The sequence below is a fragment of the Cyanistes caeruleus genome, chromosome 14 (genome assembly GCF_971803275.1).
Source record: "Cyanistes caeruleus chromosome 14, bCyaCae1.hap1.1, whole genome shotgun sequence".
Classification (NCBI taxonomy): Eukaryota; Metazoa; Chordata; class Aves; order Passeriformes; family Paridae; genus Cyanistes; species Cyanistes caeruleus.
The window spans coordinates 4,655,742-4,673,719 of NC_141714.1; the positions used below are offsets into that span (position 1 = coordinate 4,655,742).

A 17,978-nucleotide genomic window follows, 5' to 3' on the forward strand; every position below is an offset into this window, starting at 1 on the left:
GGTGAACATCAGAGAGGTACCTGGCAGGGAGCTGAAGTGGCTGTGGGCTGCTGAGGTGCTACTGCTGGGTTCTGTCCTTGCACCCACCATCCCTGTGCCACCCACTGCACCAGGCTGTGCCTGACCCCACGCACAGGAGCCCCCAACCATGAAGCACCTCCACCTTGTCACCTCTCCTTGAGAGAAGGAGAGATCTTTCTCTCCTGCTGGAAGAAGCTGAGAGCATGCACCAGATGAAAGTGCACATGTGCTAGGAAAGATGAGGCCATGCTGCAGATGTCCAGGCCATCAGACGCCCCTGGGATTGTGTGTTCAGGAGAGCCCACAGCTGGAGGTACCAAAGAACACCTGGCCTGGCCCAGGGCATGAGGGCATCCTTCTGCTCAGGGCAGGGGAGACAAAACCAGGGACATGTGCTGCCCAGGGATGGAAGCCTGACATGTACCAGATATGCAGGACACCCCAGTTCCACCTGGCACTGGTGTTCAGACTGGATTTCTAGGAGCCAACTTGCCCCCAGCCATCCGTTCCCCAGCCCTGGGCACTTCCTTCCGTGCCCAGGGAAGTGCTGTCCTATCACTTTGGTCTCAATGTGCACACACTGCTCCAGCCTGTTCCCCCTTATCAGGACAGTGCAGGAAACACATGGGATATTACTGCAGTTCCCAGCAAGTCCCGACCTGCGTGCAAAGATGTCCTGACCAGTGCAGATGGGTGCTGCTCTTAGTTCCTAGAAGAGTGCTTAGTTCCTAGAAGAGCATTTGTTCCTCTACCCATCCAACATCGCCTGTGCTCCTGGTCTCAATCACGCACTGCTTTCCATTAACCCCAAATGAGGGTCAAGTCTCCTCTGTCATAATCTCACCATGAGTTTTTTTCACTTTGTTTGTTTTAGGTTTTTTTGTTGTTTTTCTTTTTCTTTTTGTGTTTCAGGATTTCCATCTTTGCTACGCCCTCAGCAGGTGCATCCCCAGCTGGGAAGTAGGTGGCATGTGTTTTACAGGAGCACAAGTGAGTAATGGCCCAGAAATCAGGTGTCAATATTTCAGGGGAAACAGTAAAATGCGTTCCTACCAGGCAGCATGCCCAGGCTGCCCAAATTGCAAATTCCAGCAGGACTCCCGTGCTGCTTCCAACACATCTGAGCTCGCGTGCCAGGTTGCTCGGCTGCCCAGAATGCTGCTGGGTTTGGGGTCCTTTTAGCAATGGCAAAAAGCGGTTTATGCTCAGTGACAGCTCGCAGACAAGCAAGAGCTCCCACGTCAGAGGAAGCAAACCACGACGGCCTTTAGGAACCCCTTGGTCCCTCCCTGGAGGCCGCTGGTGCAGTGCTGCTACTGCACACCCGCCAGGACAGCGGGGCCGAGGGGCCCCGAGGAGCCGCCCCGGGGCGGGCGATGCTGCGGCAGCACAGGAGCCCTTCCTGAGGGGAGAACCGAGAGCAGCACTGCGGCACAGGAGCCCTTCCTGAGGGGAGCACCGAGAGCAGCACTGCGGCACAGGAGCCCTTCCTGAGGGGAGAACCGAGAGCAGCACTGCGGCACAGGAGCCCTTCCTGAGGGGAGCACCGAGAGCAGCACTGCGGCACAGCCGAGGCCCGGGGGGCACGGCCACGGCCGCGCTGCACCCACGCGCGCTCCCGCTCCTCCCCTTGCACCCCTCACCCCTCAGACCCCTCTTTCTTCCTTCCCGCCCGTGCCTGCCCATCTCTCCGCCCCTGTCCCCGCCCGTCTCTCCTGCAGTCCGTCTCTCCTGCAGTCCCTCTCTCCTGCAGTCCCTCTCTCCTGCAGTCCCCCTCTCCTGCAGTCCCCCTCTCCTGCAGTCCGTCTCTCCTGCAGTCCGTCTCTCCTGCAGTCCCTCTCTCCTGCAGTCCGTCTCTCCTGCAGTCCCTCTCTCCTGCAGTCCCCCTCTCCTGCAGTCCCTCTCTCCTGCAGTCCGTCTCTCCTGCAGTCCGTCTCTCCTGCAGTCCGTCTCTCCTGCAGTCCCTCTCTCCTGCAGTCCCTCTCTCCTGCAGTCCCTCTCTCCTGCAGTCCGTCTCTCCCCTCGTCCCTCTCCCCCCGTCCCCCTCCCCTCGCTCCCGGTGACGCGCGCCGTGCCCGCGCCTGCGCGGAGCGCAGCGGCGTCATGGCGGTGCCGGGCGGAGGTGGGCCGGGCCGGGCCGGGCCGGGCTGGCCGGGGATGGCTCGGGGCGCGGGTCTCCCCACCCCTCTCCCCCTGGCAGCGGGTGCCCGGCTCCCCCAGCTCGGCCTCCCTGCTGCAGAGCGCGGCGGCGGCTGCCGGGGCCTGGCCCCGCTTGAGGGCCCGAGGGGGCGGCTCCGGGCCCCCAGACCCGGCCGCTCTGCGAGGGGCGTCCCCGAGGGGATGAGGGGTTCCGGGCACGGGGTCCCGGAGGCCCTGGGAGGGGGCTGAGGGACCTGGGAATTGCCGGAGACCTGGGGAAGTGCCGCTCCCCGTGAGCTGTGTGTCTGGGCAGGGCTCCTGTGCCCCTGGGGAGGCACCGGGCGGCTGCAGGGGGCTGTGGTACGGTGGTCCCAGCACTGAGCCTCTTCAGGTGCCTGCAGGTGCGAAGGACGACACATTCAACGTGCTGGACCTGGCGGAGTACACCAAGAACCGGCCCTGGTGGCGCAAGATCTTCGCCCCCAACTCGGGGTCGAGCGCTGAGAAGTACAATGTGGCCACGCAGCTGGTGATCGGAGGGGTCACAGGATGGTAAGATGTGCCGGGGTTGCCCACGCTGCTCATGGCAGGCGCTGGCTGGATCTTCGGGGTCACGCTGACAGGTGCTGGGTAGTCATGTGGCAGTCATTCAGAGAAGGCGGGTGCTCAGCCTGCTGTCCCCTGGCATCATCTGCTGAGCTCTGGGACGTCTTAAATGTCTATAAGTTGAAGAGCTGAGACTGTCTCGAAGGGAAGAAAATTGCACCAGACTGAAATTATTTTTAACTTCTGGCAAAAAGTGGTGCTGTTGAATTAGGACAGGCAAATATGCACCTTGAAACAAAGATGTCTTATCCACTGGAGGTGGATGTGCTTAAGGCATCTGCATTAAACACCTCCTGTGTTTGGAAGTTCCCAGGGTTTTCTGTCACTTGTAGCTGGGACTGAGTGTGGCTCTATTTGCAGCTTTGTTCCCACAGCATCATTTGAGTTGAAAATTTGGTACAATCACTGCTTTGCCTCTTACCATTCCCCTTATCTTCACCTGGCAACAGGGTAATTATTTAACACTGTATGACAGAGCTTTGTCTTCTCAGAGAAGAGTCATCTGGCCACCTCTTGTATCTTTACTATGTGTATTTAGAAATGGGTAAAGGCAGGTTGCTTTTGGCAGTGTTGTTTGCAATGCTCATAAGGAACCTGTGTTCCAAGGAGAGTGTGGTTTGGGTGGCACCAGCCTGTGGCTGCATGACTGAGCAGTGGGGTGGTGCTGGCTGCAGTTCTGGTGGCTGCAGGATTGTTTTTCATGTTGAAAGCAGGAAACCCATTTTGGAGACCAGTATAGCCTTAGATCACTGCTTTGTGCTTATTCCATCATTTTTCTCTTCTGAGAAATGAAAATATAAAGTAAGTAATTGTTTACTTCTTACTTTACAAATAAGTAAGAATGAGGCTTGTGATTTGCTCCCCATGCTCTATCATGGAGCAGCACATGTGCTCCCTAAATTCCCCTCCGAGATGATACTGGTTAAAAAAAAACCATCAAAATGTAAAATCACTTGTTGACTTTGGTGAAATCACAGGTTCGTGATTACTCTTTTGGGAGAAGGATGAGATTAAGAATCAAACTGAAAAAGGCTGGAATGTGACAGCACAAAGTGAAAAGCTATAAAGCATCAATTTTGGCTGGGTGCAAATCCTTCTCTCTGGTTGCACATGAGTTTCTTCTGCTGTTTGTCAGGCTGTCTCCAGTGTTGGGTAACTCCTGCCAAAGGCAGCCTTGCCTGTGGGAAGCATTATGAGTAGTGTGTGTGGTTTCATTGCCCTGACTGAATCCTGGTTGATTTGTAGGTGTACTGGATTCGTCTTCCAGAAAGTTGGAAAGCTGGCAGCGACAGCAGTGGGAGGAGGCTTTTTCCTACTTCAGGTGTGTATGAACAGCAGCCCAGGCTTTCTGAGAACTGTGCTGCTGGGGCCAAAAATCTCTCTAGGAACCACTGCCTGTTGGGAACTGTGGGGTCAGTCCCCCTCCCTGGCAGGGGCTTTGTGTGGCTGTGAATGTCAAAGGTGTGTGTTCTCCAGAGCACATGGATGCAGCAGCAAAGCAGGGTCATAAACTCCAGGAATGCCAGTGCACATCCACTGAGGATCTGCTACCAAAGGTCAGGCCAGAGGCACAGGAGAGCTGTTACTGCAGGGGCAACTGAGTGGAGCATGAGACAGCCTTCAGCTGCAGTGAGCCGTGCTGCTCTGCAGGACAGGCTACCATGCTCAGTGCTTTGCCTGTGGACATACTGTCCCTGGAGGAATAGCCCTGGATGTTGAGAAGGATTTACCCATATCTTGGATATGCTTTGTGCCAGCCTGGCTTCCTGAGGAGTCCAGTCAGCACAGATGGGGCTCACTGCACTGGGGAGGAGGAGAGAAAGGAGATCTCTCTCTGTTCCCTACCAATTCTGCTGGTTTCCAAGAGCCCTGGCACTGAGTGAAGCTCCTGGGATGTTCCTGGTGCATCCTGGAGCAGGTAGAGCCTTGTTCAGCTCTCACCTGTTTGCTCCTCTGGCAGACAGGTCTTGTGTGTGACTCATTCTCCCTCACTCTCCTGCTTCTGCTTGTTATGCTTAAAGTCAGAAGCTTGCTCTGGGCAGAGGGAGTTCCACAGCTGAATCACCCTGAGCAGATAAAAGAGTTTGAAAGGAATGGGCTATTAATAGCTGTGTCCACCCACAGCAGCAGGAGAACTGCAGGGAGTCCTAACAATATCCATGGCAGTTGAGAGGGGGAGGTAATGCCAGCTTTACACTGGGGAAGAGAGGCTGAAGCAGGCTAAGGTGCAGTGTGTGCCCAGCTGTTGGGGGATTACTGTGGGTGACATGTTGCAGAACACTTGACACAGCTCCAGGGGTGGTGTTCTGTCCAATTTTTAAGCCAGTGTGCCCACTGGACAGGACTGGAGTGGGAGGTGGCTGTGGTCAGGGAAGGTGGGTCTGTTTAGCCATGGTCATGCAGGACTTCAAGAACTTTTTTCTAATTCTCAAAACTCTAGATTGCAAACCACACGGGATACATCAAGGTGGACTGGAATCTAGTACAACGGGACATGAACAAAGCCAAGCAGCAGCTGAAATTTCACAGCAGTGGTAATAAAATGCCTCCAGAAGTGAAAAGCAGAGTGGATGAGGTGAGACAGCTCTCCCAGGACATGTGCTGGAGGGACAGCAGAAAACAGGATTTACTCCTGAGCTGTTATGGATGTTCAGCTGTGCAAATACAAGGAGGGAATTCTTGCATGACAGCAAAATGGGAGAGATGGCAAAAGCTATGGGTGTTGTCTACCTAAAGTTTAGGAAGATGTCATTTCCCATAGCATTCTCCTGGAGGACCTGACTGCTCATGGCTGAGCAGGTGGAAGATGTGGCTGTGTGCTGTTGCATTTAGAGAGGAGAGGTCGTTAGGTAGGAAGCTTTTCCCAAATCTGAGCAGTGGCATCTCTGTGAGCATCACTTGCCTCAAAGAACAGCCTGAGGGATTTCTTCTTAGCAGGAAGGTCAGTGGGTGGCCTGATGTTGTTGAACACTGTTGTCTCTTCTCATCCCTGCTTAGGTGATCATATTTCTGAAGAAGAATGTTATCCTGACTGGAGGATTTGCTGGAGGATTCCTGCTTGGAATGGCATCCTAGAAGCTGCACTCTCCTCTTATGCCCAGCCACCCCTCTCCTCCTCTACTGCTGTTATCTCTCACTTAGAAGTCAAAGGATGTTGCCAACAGACTCAGTCCCATCTGCTCACAGGTTCCAGCCCTTACTTCTTACAACGCTGCTTCTGATTTCCACATTTTTCTTCTGTCTGGGCTCTTAGTGTGCCAGGGTTGGTCTGGAAGCTTACAACTCCCACTGTATCATGATTTCCCACCAAATATGCCCAGTCTCAAATTTTCTGATGAGTTTCAACTTCATAAAAATGTAGTGGCAGAGAAACCTCTTAAATGTGCTTCTTCCAGGTGCTCAGGACTGTTCTGTGTACCTTTGTCTGCCAGAGCTGTAAGCTCTTCACCACAACTTAGCTTTCAGTATTCCTGCCCTGGTACCTGGAAAACCTCTGCTTCCCTCTGCACAGTGGTGGTCTGTGCAGTCCAAAATGTGGTTGACTGTCCTGGAGTGGATGCAGAAGTGTCAGAGGACAGCCTGAGCTGTGTCCAGGACAGGGGAATATGGATTTTCCTGCCCTCCTCCTGTTGTTGCACTGCACATAGATGGCCATTTGGCTTTGTCTCTGCTGGTATCCTTCCCCCTACTGGAGCTGCAGCACTGGCACTGCTGATGGAAACTGAGCACTGAGGCTGACTCTCCAGGCCCTTTCCTCATCATGTGTTCTGAAAGTCACCGAGTTCTATGCTGTAGAGCCACCTGACTGCTCAGCATTTGAGGCTCTCTCCTGCTTCCAGCAGGTCCAGCCTGGCTGTGTCAGACAAGGACATTTCAGCTGTTCCACTTACTGTAAATCACCCTGGGCCTCTGACTGGGGTTTCCATGTCTACCACGACCTTCTCTGGTTGCTTTGGTGTTGGTGATGCTTGTTGAGCTGTAACTGTGTAGGACAGGATTGTAGACAGGAACTGCATCCCTACTTAGGGTACATTGTACTGGTCCAGGTCCCTGTTGCCAGCTCTACTGGAGAAAGGGGGGTGAGGTGAAATCAGGAGTGCAGTCCTTTATCTGCCTCTGAAGAGCACAAATTCCTTCTCCCTGGTTTCTGCAAGCAACTGAAATGACAAAACTTTTGTGAAAACCAGACTGTGCTCTTGTGAGCGCGGTTCATTTGCATATTTCCACCTCAGTTTTGTTCTTTCTTTCTTTGTGTTTGCCATTTTCACAAGAAGAGCTGTTTGCTTAGTTCTATCAGCTGCAGCCCTTCTCCTGCAGGAGATGGGGCAGCCCAGGTGCAGAGCTCAGCTGTTTTTGGGCAGTCTGACTCAGCACGGTTGTGTGTAGTACAGAAATCCCCCAGAGGTATTCTGTGAGCATAGAGACTTGCCTGACAACATGGTGATGTCCTCCAGCAGGTATAGGGTGGAGTTCTTGCCCAGAATGTGGGGTTTTATAGGAAAGTCTGCTCATCCTTCAGTGAGGAATGTGGTAGGGAATAATGACACTCATGGGTGGGTGGTTAGCAGCACCTGGCTCAGCAGCTGCACCCCATTTCCAGTACTGTGCAATGGCTCTGTGATCTGCTCTCAGTATGGCTGGAAGGGGGATCTTCCCCTGGGAGCTGCTGGCAGAGCTGAAATGGTGTGTTCTTCCACCAGAGGGTTTGGAACGAGCATGAGCACTTGGTAATTTTGTTTCAGCTCCGTTGATTGAAGCATCCATGTAGCAGCACGTTGAGTAAGCTGCTTTTCTTACCTTCAGGATCTGGAAAGAGGCTGCAGGTAATTAAGAGGCAGAAGTTGCTGTCTTTGCTCCTGTCCTGCCATGAATGAAGAGAATGAAGGAGCAGCTGGTCTCACTGTAAAATCCTTTTAACAATGGCCTTCCTAAAGGCCATGTTTGACTGCAGGAGTGATGGCATGCAGCAAATAGGTCTTCAGTAAATTGGTATTTAGCAATGGAGTGACAGATAGTGAGTTTTTTTGGGATTTGGTTTGCTTTTCTGTAGGATCTGCAGACATGAACATGCATAAATTGATACATTGGTCTTGCAGGGTATCCCTTGTTCCTGTAGGACAACAGCATTGCTGCTCTTTGGCTGCAGAACACAACTTCTGAGATGCACTGATCTCCACAAAGCTGTCTCCAACGACAAAGCTCAAAGGAAATAATTAACAGACCTTAGGGTTGTTTTTTGGGCTCAAATAATTCACTACTTCTGCCTTACCCTAGGTGGGGTGAGTTCTGCTCAAGTCCCAGTTTGCTGCTACAGAGAGAAACGACCCAGAGAGGGAGCTAAAATGCTTGTATTGCTGCTGCAAGGGGAAACAGTTAACAGATTTATGCTGAGTTTGATGTGAATGTAGGCAGGGTATGGACAAGGACATCAGGATGTGGCAAATCTTTCTGCTGTGCTGGTGTTGGCTCGTGGCTGTACTGTTTGATGCTGTGGGTCCACACTGGAAGGTTTGATGCTGAATCAGTCTCTGTGGGGATGCGTTTTCATTGCTGCAGGTGCCAAGATGAGGTGTCCCTTCCCCACTCCTGCTTCTTTTAGTCGTGTTTCAACAAATTCTGACATGTTACACTATGAGAAGATTTCAAACACATTAAGCTTTTAAAGTGGTTTTATATATTATATGTAAATGCTTGAAATGTTGAAGTGATATTTTATTAAACAGTTTTGCTCTAAATGCTTCTCTGTGTGAGGTTTGTTGGCTTCCTGGGAAGCAGCACGTTCCTGTCTCACTGACTGAGGGGAGCATCTACAGCCAGAGCAGCAGCAGGAGTGTAGCAGGTAGCACATGGAGACATGGGTTAGTGGTCAGCTTGGCAGTGCTGGGGAAATGGTTTGACTCGATCTTAAAGGTCTTTTCCAACATAAACCATTCTGTAAGGGCACAAGCCTCCCCTCATCCATGCAGGTAACCTGGGCTACCTTAATAAATCCGTCTCGCTGATCATCCTGGCATTGATCACCCGTATTCCCAAGAAATGGGAATCCTAGGGCAGGAGGTGGGTCTGTAGCCAGCCTGTGTAGCCTCTGCTGAGCAAATTTGTTCCACCCAACTTCAAATGGGCATGGAGACAAGGCTATTTCTTTTTCATATATATATATATAAATATATATACTTTATCATCTATTAGTGACTTTCTTTCCACTGTTCCTGCTCAGATAGGGCAAAAGAGAAAACTGAGCTACATGTCAGTGTTTGAGGTGGTTCACAACATTGTCATCACTTTTCCCTACTTTTCAGGGACACTAAACCCCCTGTTTTGTCTTAAGGGTTTTTTCTGGGAGGGCAATAGGAGGGGAAGACAAGCCCTAGATTATTCTGATCTTCAGTCCCAGTTATAAAAATATCAAGCAGCTTCTATTTAAACATGATCACACGTGGTTCTGGGCTGTGAATGGCAGCCAAGCCACCTGGCTTGCAGCTCAACAAACAACCAGAGATCACAATTTGTTCCAGTCGTTTATTTTGTACCATGGTATTTCAGAGCAGTGAATACAGATGGTTTGCTCTTCTAGGCTTCAGTACACACAACTATTGTGCCTAGACCTCAGTGGTTTATAGAAGCTCTATTTCATAATTAAGTTGTACTTGATCACAGCACAAAAGTCCTTTACGGCTAGATCTAATACAGAGTTAGGGCTAGTGGGTTGGGAGCCTGATATTTGGGTGCCTGGACTCCTGCTACAGGGGACAGCGAGACAGGCAGCTCTGAAGGGTGGTGCAGGAACCTGTCTATGAGCTCTTCCTACAGGTCACAGGAAATTCTGCTGCATGGCCAAGAGCTTCTGGAAAGCCATCTCTCCTGGGGTCCAGACACAGCCAGCTTGGGAGTGAGTCTGGAATGCTGTGTGGAAAATAACTGCCTACAACTGCTTGTTTAGTAAGCAGCACCTAAGTCAGTTCTTGGATCTAGCCCAGGGCTCTGTGATAGGCCTTTGGGTATCAGCAGTTTTAATTAAACTTGGATTCAAAGCATATTGCTTAAAGGTGTTCAATTAGACATAAATTTATAAATTTTGTATCAACAGTCAAATCTTTCAAATGAATATTGCTTTTTTAAAAAAATATCCTATCCCTGTAGCAATCCCTGAAATAATATTCCTGTAACATCTTTATCATGCAAATAGCAGCGTGTAGTCAATTCAAATATAAAATAAACTCTGTCCAGTGGAAAAGTGAGGCACTTAGGCAAAGTGACTTGTAGTCACTCATGATCTATGCAAGACTTAGGAACAATCATCAGACCTGATTCCCATTCTTGAGCTTGAACCACTGGACAGGCAAATGTTGTCTGGAACTACTGCATGGTGGCAGCAATACCTTTGTTTTATCAAGATGGGCTTCATGTTTAAACTCACTCTTCTGAGCTCATTTCCTGTACCTCTCACTCCAGAAGCCAGAATAACTGTTCCAATTCTCCATTTTTAGAGCAAGGATGGATTAGAGTAAGGTAAGCATCCTAAAAACATCAAGTTGACATTTCACAGGTGTGATGCAGAGGCAACATAGATTATGTTTTCATACAGAAAATAAAGTTTGTTAACCAGGCCATATGTTGGTACTGTGTAATGCTTTTTGGTGTGCTGAACGGTGTGTTCCAGGAGCAATCTGGCTTTTCTGAAAGTCTAAAGAAGGCTTGAAAAAACACACATGAGCTCTTCAAGTGAGTCCATGCTCCAGCACCTGCTGGAGCTGCATTGTGTTACTGAGGTGGTGGGGAAATTCCTTCTGAAGTCAACTTAACCTTTTCTCTCTCCCTTTCTTCTCTCTCAAACCCTGAACAACAGATGGATCTGCCCTTGGGGTACCGAGCGCAGCATTTCCGCATCTCCTGAAGTGCAGCTTCACACTTGGACTCCAGGTAGTTGTTTGCTGGAAAATAAGGAGACACCGGGTCTGCAGAGAAGAAAAGGCTTTGTTCCCTGAGGGTGCACACCTAGCCCAGCCCTGCAGCTGCTTACAAGCATTCCATCATTTTCTTGCTCACAAAAAGCTCTCTTTAGTTCCAGCTATCTAAAGCTATAGCCAAAGGCTCTCGGAGAGGAGCCCTGCAGGAAGAGACTGAGTCTGGTTTGAGTTAAGAATCACCTGCCTGTCTGCCCAAAACACAGGGCATGCAGGGCCACCTGCTCTGCCTTGGATGAGCTCTGCAACCACTACACAGCTGCACTCACACTCACACTGACTTTTAAAAGATTAAAGCAACAGCAGCGTAATGTGAGACACACAGCACTCATGGAGAGCCCAAAAAAGCGGCAGTGAACACCTTCTGGTTAATGAACAAACCACACTGCTGTGATCACTGGGCTATGAATTCCCTGACTGGGTTGGTGAGTGAGCTGCAATACAAACACAGAGATCACCCCTGAGAAAAAGGTTGTGGTTATTTCTGCAAGCTGGCAGCCCAGGAGGCACAGCAGGCCCTTGGTGAGGAGAGCTGATCTCTCTCTGCCATAACCTGCCACTGATGAGTGCTCCAGGGCTCTCCTAACTGTCCCTCTGCCTGTGCAGCTTTTGTTTCTAAAACTGTAGCTATGTACAGGCACACTGTTATCTGTCAAGGAAGCATTCCTGAAAGTCACACAGATAGGAAAACACAAAAGAGATTTACAGCAGGCATTCAGTCTCACAGAGGAAGCAGCAAGATCTTTTGGAACAATGACTTTTGAGAAGTCAGCATCTTCCAAAGGTTCAGCTCCCACCCTCCATCTCACAGTGTACATCTCACTGGGTACAGTGGCTGTGCATTCCTCAGTTCAAGCTCTGTACTTTAATTTTTACAGGGAAAAACTGCTTTGCTCTGTCAATTCAGCTGCTTCATCTGTGCACATCAGACAACTCCACAGCACAATACAGGAACAGCAGCACTCCAAAATGACAGCTTGAGAAGCAGTGACAGTGAAGTGTACATGCAGCAAAGAGCTTCTCTGCCAACACTTAACCATTCACAAACCTACACAGGCAAAACACTTGGAATAATTTCCACAAATGTTATAAAAAGAACACTGTCACAGATGGGAACAAAACAGGGTCAACCATCCGCTTTTAGGTACAGGGAGAGAAGGTAGTCCTTTGTGGCAGAATGCTCCATACCATGAGGACAGTAAAAGGTAGTCTCTAGACAAATACTGGGGACATGGAGACCATCTCATACCTCGAGGACAGATCACCTAACCTGCTCCTGACAGACTTCTGTCTCATCTGCTCTTGAAACACCCCTGGAGCAGTTCTGCAGTCTTCTCACACAATCCACCTACTCTCTCACTAACCATGCTGTAAAAGAGCTTATTATAATGTCTAGCTCTCCCTGCCCACAGCTGAGTCTCAAAAATACAGCTGGGATTTCACTGCCACCATGGAGAACACTCCAAGCACATTACTGTTACTAATGCTCTGTTTTATACTAACGATGTCTCATTATTTACAATTAAGCATAAAGCAATTCTATTAAAATCAGGTGTTATAATTTTGTTCATTTTGCAACCAGGTGATGCTAATGTGCTTCATTCCTTCTCAAGGTGAAAGGACAACAAGGTTAAGTTAAAAGAATTAAGTTCCACCAAAAATCAAGACACCAAAGACAGTATGATACTTGGTACCTTGCAAGCATTTCTGTATTTCACAGGCTTGTTTCTGGCAGGGATCCTTCCGGGACATGTTCAGGAGCTAAAATAACAGGAAAATGTTACTGCAGATCAAGGATCTTTTCAGGGGGTGGGGGAAAGACAATGTCCTACAGCCACATCTTTCAGGAGCTCCCAATTTCCCCCACTGTCATCATTCAGAAAAACATTTACTGCTGCTTGCAGATGCCTGCCAACATACACAAGAACTCTCTGTGTCTGGCTAAAAGATGATGATGGGAACAATGAATATGGGAAGTTTTCTGTCACAAAGTTTAAAAGCCTTTTTCTTTCGTCTAGTTAAAATGTGTCCTTTTCCACTTGGATGTACAAAGATTCCAGAAAAGACTCAACACAGCTGGTTAAATTTTAAGTTTTCCATCTCTAGACCTTATCCTGAGACACGTATTTATGTGAAATCCACCCCTGTGAGCTTTACACAACCAAGGATTTGGTGGCAAGTCCTGGAACTGCAGCTGGAGAAGGCATTTAAAAAAACAATCAAAAACTCAGTTGTGTACGTGCCATAAAGCCAACAAGAAGGGCTTCTTTCATTTTGTTTCAGGAGAAAGTCTCTCAGAAATCCTCTCCTTGTGTCCAAAAAACCCCTCAACCAGCTTGGAGAACAGCTCCATCTTGTTCAAATCCATCAGAAAAGCATTTCAGACACTCAAGTTACTTCATTTTTCTGCAGCTGTGGCACTGTAACAGTGTCAATGTAAGATCAAAAGCCAAGCAAAAGCTGGTGGTACCAGTAGTTGAATGGGAGACCTCTAAGGAAAGCACAAGTATCAACGAAAGTGGTGGTGAGACTGACCCCTCTGAGCCACAGTTCAGCCTCTCCTCAGAGCTGGGAGCTGCTGCCTTTCCAATTTCTGAGAAGTCACCAACCCACAGCGGTTTCCAGTATCACTAGGGCATTATTTGCAGCATCCTGGCCAAAGTCCACTTGGGGCAATTACATTCTGCCTACCTAGAAGTCCCCCTGATGTTTCACTTGGTCACAATACTCCTCTTCACTGCCTGTCCTAAACTCCTGTGTGATGTTGCTGCGTGTTGTTTAACTGCTTCCACCTCAAAGGTGGCTGCATTTCAGTGGAGAGAGAACCTTTTATTGTACAAAACAGACAATGGCATCTTCCTAGAGCCACTGCTCCTGAAAAACAAAAATTCACATTAAAGAAAGACTAGGAGCAAACAGTGCACAGTAAAAAGCAGGGGTAATGTCTGCACATACCAGATTAATCCCCAGGCACGAGTTTAAGCAGCAGTTCTTCAACACCACCAAGCTGTAAGTGACAAGGAAAAGTTCAATACGTCTACAGTTACTGTGGTTGAGCTAATGGACTTCAGCAAAATAACAGTCCTTTGCCGTCCCTCAAGGATCTCAAATGACTTCACAAACAGGCATGACTATGGTCTATTGTTGCCACCATCCTTACCATGAGATGGTGCTCTATCTCCCAAACGCGAGAGTTACTATCCCTGTACTGCTCACCCTGGGACAGCTGCCACATGTGAGGCAGCCGGGATGGGGGGAGCTGGCTGGGTCGCAGCGCCTCACCCAGGGGAACCTGAACTCTTTGGATCCGAGCCCTCAGCATACCTTCCTCCTGGGGGAAAGTAACAAACAGAGCAGGCAGTTACTGGCAGAGGCACCTGAAACAGCAACGCTACAACCAGGGGGAAGCTCAAAGCACACACTTGCCTCTTCCGCAGCCACGAGCCAGGTTTTGCGGTGCTCATCGCAGTAAACCCCCACGCGCCGCACCCAGAGCCGCACGGGAGGAGCGCCAGCCTCCCCTCCCTGTGCCATCCCTCGGGCACCTCCGCAGCTCAGGTGGACGGCATCTGCCCGCCGGCTGCACGCGTGCTGTCTTTAGCTCTGAGCACATTCACGGAGAGAGCTCCCGGACCTGGCAGACAGGTGGTGTCTGACTGGTTGGATGAGATGCTACGTGCGGAAATGTCCCTAAAAGTCAGCTCGGGAGGCTGAGGGGGTGCCTAAGCCAGCGGAAACGTCAGGCCGAGTCGTACACTGGGACACGCGTGCTGGGTGGCATTGGTAAGGCATTCTGGGGCAAAAGGTGCTATTGGTACAAAGTTAAACCCTGTGAGTATTGGCTTTGCTCATTCCACTAACAGTCCTATTAACAGTCTTTGTGTAAAACGGGAGGGATAAAATGAAGTGGTCTAAATCCCAAAAGCAAAACTCGTGACGAGCAGTGAGGTGAGCTTAACAGGAACGAAGATCACTCTGGAGACAAAGCACGGAACTCGGTGTGCAGGACTCTCATCTTTGGAGCTCGCAGAGCTGTCGGGGTGCGGGGTCCTTTGTCTCATCTCTCAGGGGTGACAGCACTGTCCATTCACACCCAAACTCCTCGGGAGCAGCGCTCAGGCCTGCGTCGCTCGGCTTTTGGCTGATCACAGAGAGCCACCAACACGGGCAGAGGAGCTTGGGGCATTGAGATGGTTCCTGCTACTGTAACTTTTGTTTAACAGCACGTTTATCTGTGTGCCAGTTAGATCAGGCTGAGCCATTAGCAAATGGAGGTCAGGGGAAATGATTCTCTTTGAACCCTAGAAGAGGTAATCAAAATGGTACAGACAGTCTTCATCCTTTATCTAGGTGTAAAGTAGAACAAAGTTAAGCTGTAACACATACAACATCCTCCTGCTATGAAGCAGATGCAATATTCCTTATCCCAGTGAAACACAGTGGTCTTCTGAAAACTTGTAAGGTTATAAGGCATATTTCAAACAGGAGCAAGAAAATCTGGGTACAAAATAAAGGATGAAAAATCAGGGAGAGAAAAAATAAACTGTTATACATTTGGGTGCATATATAACAGAAAACACTCTTCCATTATGCCTTCCATATCTTACATCAGTGTTTCTCTACCTTTTTGAGCCAAAGGAGCACTCAGCTTTTTTGAGAACAAAACACCAACCACGGATCAGCCTGAACCACACCATCACAAAGAAAACTTTGAGTATTCTTTTTATTACTTCTTTTTTTCACCCATTCTGTTTGTTTCCTTGCTTGATGTGTGGGGATGTGTATGTGCCCTACACAAAGCACCACTGTTCTGACAGCCATCCTGTGATGGGGGACAGGCATTCCAAGGAATGCCCCACCAGCTGGATCACTGGCATTTAGAGGAATGTGACAGCAGTCTGCCAAGACTCACAAGGCCTCCAGGAATTAGGGTTAAAGGGACATTTCTGTAATTCTTTTCCTTTCTGCTTTAGCCTAAGCCACTTTACAGATTTAAACCCCTGTGTGGAGCTCTGCCCAACAGTGAAATGCAGCAATTGCTACTGATCATTTTCAGTCAGCTGAACGTAATCACCCAAGGTGGAATTCGGCCAGGACACTCTCCTACTCTGCAGTAAACTGCAAAAAGTTCCATCATGATCAGAAATGCCCAAGAACTTGCTTTTATTCTATTCAAAGCTGGAATTTCTACGGGTCATCATCCCCAGAACCAGAAGGCTCAAGGCTGGGTCCAGTAATAGAAAAATATGTATCAGTAAGTGAGCCGTGTTTCCTACTGTGAGTAAACTCTCCTGGAAGGTCTCCTATCCAAACAGTGACCTGGTTCAGCCTGGCTGAACTACAGGTAGGAAGATTAAAGCACAACATGCACATTTGTGTTCATGGTGAGTGGAGATGGCAGCGATGACAGATCAGGACAACAGAACAAGGTCTTGTGTAGAGGACACTGTGCAGAATGGGCAGACGTTAATGTGTCTTTTCACCCTTTGCCCCACTGATTTGCCCCAAGCTTCCCCAAAACTGCAAAGCTGAAAGGCTCAGTCTGGCCTGTGGAGGTGCCCAGGTAGTGCCACATGGAAAATCCCGAGGTCAGGCAAAACCGTCATTGGGTTTGAGGTGGGACAGGAACGGGGTTTGAGGTGGGACAGGAACGGGGTTTGAGGTGGGACAGGAACGGGGTTTGAGGTGGGACAGGAACGGGGTTTGAGGTGGGACAGGAACGGGGTTTGAGGTGGGACAGGAACGGGGTTTGAGGTGGGTCTGTCTGCAGCATCCAAACACATCAAAGAAACTGGAGATTCCACAAGCACATGCTCAGACAGTGCATCTGAAAACATACACAGTGTCTATTTCTGCAGGTTTGATCAGAGAGCAAAACCAAAGCCTGAAGGAAGACATGGGTGGAAGGAGAAGAGAGCTTACTTATATTTTAAACAAGTTTTAAACCTGTGTTCTTACACTGCTTGCTTCATAACCTATCAAAAACCCCACAACAAACAGCTTAAATTTGGAGGATTGCAGCATGATCCTTTGAGACTTTAACATTCCCATCAACATAGCTGTAGAAGGCTGAGCTGTTCAAAGCATTGTTTTGGGGAGATTCAAATACCAATCCCCACAGACAGGAATAATACTGGCAGATATTCTGTCCATTTTAGCATCAATCTTAGAAGTCTAACACTGTTCTGGGATCTGGATGGATTTCTAAGCCATAATATATGGACAAATGTCAAAATGGCCAGGAGGAGAAATGCAGCTTGTAATGATGACAATTTATTCGGTTTTAAGTTGGGTACATTAAAGTATTTTATGGAAACAGTGACAGAAATTGCTCCAGATGCTGCTTGGACCACCCCAGAGCTGGAGGTCAGTGTGCTGAACAAACTCTCTACCCCTTTATCACCTTCTGTTCTAAAAAGCAACTGGGAGTTCAGCTGCCATTGAGGCACCAAGGAAAAGCACTGCTGAGGCTCAGCAGCACTGTGCTGACACAGTTACAGCCCCCTAGAGCAAGGCTGGCCAGCCTGGCCTTCTACCGGGGCATGAGAGCTGCCTGCACGCCTCAGGGCTACAAGAGTGCTGAGCCTTCCTGAAAAACCCAGCCCGGCTCTGGAACAACTCAGGGATCTGATGATCTGGTGACTTAAGGGCATTTGGAGACACTCTAAAGCTTCTTCTTGGGGGTTTGGTCTCTACTCTGCCTGGAGCAAGCCCCTTTGACTCCACGCTCCGCTCTGCCCGACCTACTGAGGGGTAGCAGATGCTCACCGACCAGCCGGGCTGTCCAGCAGCGTGGGGAGGGCAGGCCGAGCTTTGGTGGGATCTAAAAAAACAGGAAGACAAAAAGATGGACATAATGCGGGGGGAGCCACGCAGAGGGACGGGGAGGGCGAGGGAAGGGATGCAAGAGCCGGGCCGAGGAGCGGGAGCGCGGGGCAGCGTGGGCAAGCCGGGCAGGAAGGGCCGGAGGGGAGGGGGTGTGGTGCGGACGTGGGAGCGGACCGGCCATGGCGGAGCGGGCGGGAGGAGGGCGCAGCATATCGCCACAGCCACCGCGTCCCCCCCGGGCCGGGGCCGGGCGGGCAGCCCTGGGCGTGAGGCGGCCGCGGGCGGGCGGGCCGCGCGGGCCGGGCCCGCCATGACCTACCTGCACCCGCGCCGTGACCGCCGCGCCGCGTGCGCCGCGCAAAGCCGTCCCCCGCCCCCCGGACCCGCCGCCTCCCCGCGCCTGCCCGCTGGCCCCGGAGG

At 50.0% G+C, this 17,978-nt stretch overlaps 3 protein-coding genes across 8 annotated transcripts; 1 reads left to right on the top strand and 2 right to left on the bottom strand.

The window, feature by feature from the left end:
• The first annotated feature begins 1,446 nt into the window (after positions 1–1,446).
• Positions 1,447–8,501, top strand: FUNDC2 (FUN14 domain containing 2). The gene is made up of 6 exons (XM_086851091.1): positions 1,447–1,745; positions 1,951–2,143; positions 2,562–2,712; positions 4,012–4,087; positions 5,207–5,341; positions 5,764–8,501. The coding sequence occupies exons 2-6, from the start codon at positions 2,125–2,127 to the stop codon at positions 5,839–5,841; spliced, it is 459 nt and encodes a 152-aa protein (XP_086707217.1). The 5' UTR covers positions 1,447–1,745; positions 1,951–2,124; the 3' UTR covers positions 5,842–8,501.
• Positions 8,502–9,271: 770 nt separating this feature from the next.
• On the bottom strand, positions 9,272–12,485 carry CMC4 (C-X9-C motif containing 4). Its single transcript, XM_023926965.2, has 2 exons — positions 12,425–12,485; positions 9,272–10,697 (listed from the first exon to the last, which is right to left on the bottom strand). The coding sequence occupies exons 1-2, from the start codon at positions 12,480–12,482 to the stop codon at positions 10,528–10,530; spliced, it is 228 nt and encodes a 75-aa protein (XP_023782733.1). The 5' UTR covers positions 12,483–12,485; the 3' UTR covers positions 9,272–10,527.
• Positions 9,272–17,924, bottom strand: MTCP1 (mature T cell proliferation 1). Of its 6 annotated transcripts, XM_086851095.1 has the most exons (9): positions 17,878–17,924; positions 17,499–17,553; positions 15,117–15,227; positions 14,157–15,031; positions 13,891–14,061; positions 13,686–13,737; positions 13,422–13,604; positions 12,425–12,491; positions 9,272–10,697 (listed from the first exon to the last, which is right to left on the bottom strand). In XM_086851095.1, exons 4-6 carry the CDS (start codon positions 14,262–14,264, stop codon positions 13,690–13,692), a joined length of 327 nt encoding a protein of 108 aa, XP_086707221.1. In that variant the 5' UTR covers positions 14,265–15,031; positions 15,117–15,227; positions 17,499–17,553; positions 17,878–17,924; the 3' UTR covers positions 9,272–10,697; positions 12,425–12,491; positions 13,422–13,604; positions 13,686–13,689. The 6 variants fall into 6 exon arrangements, with proteins under 6 accessions (XP_086707221.1, XP_086707218.1, XP_086707220.1 ...); XM_086851092.1 differs by having other exon boundaries at positions 14,157–15,227; XM_086851094.1 differs by lacking the exon at positions 15,117–15,227 and having other exon boundaries at positions 14,157–15,076; positions 17,503–17,553; positions 17,878–17,908.
• Between the last annotated feature and the right edge of the window lie 54 nt (positions 17,925–17,978).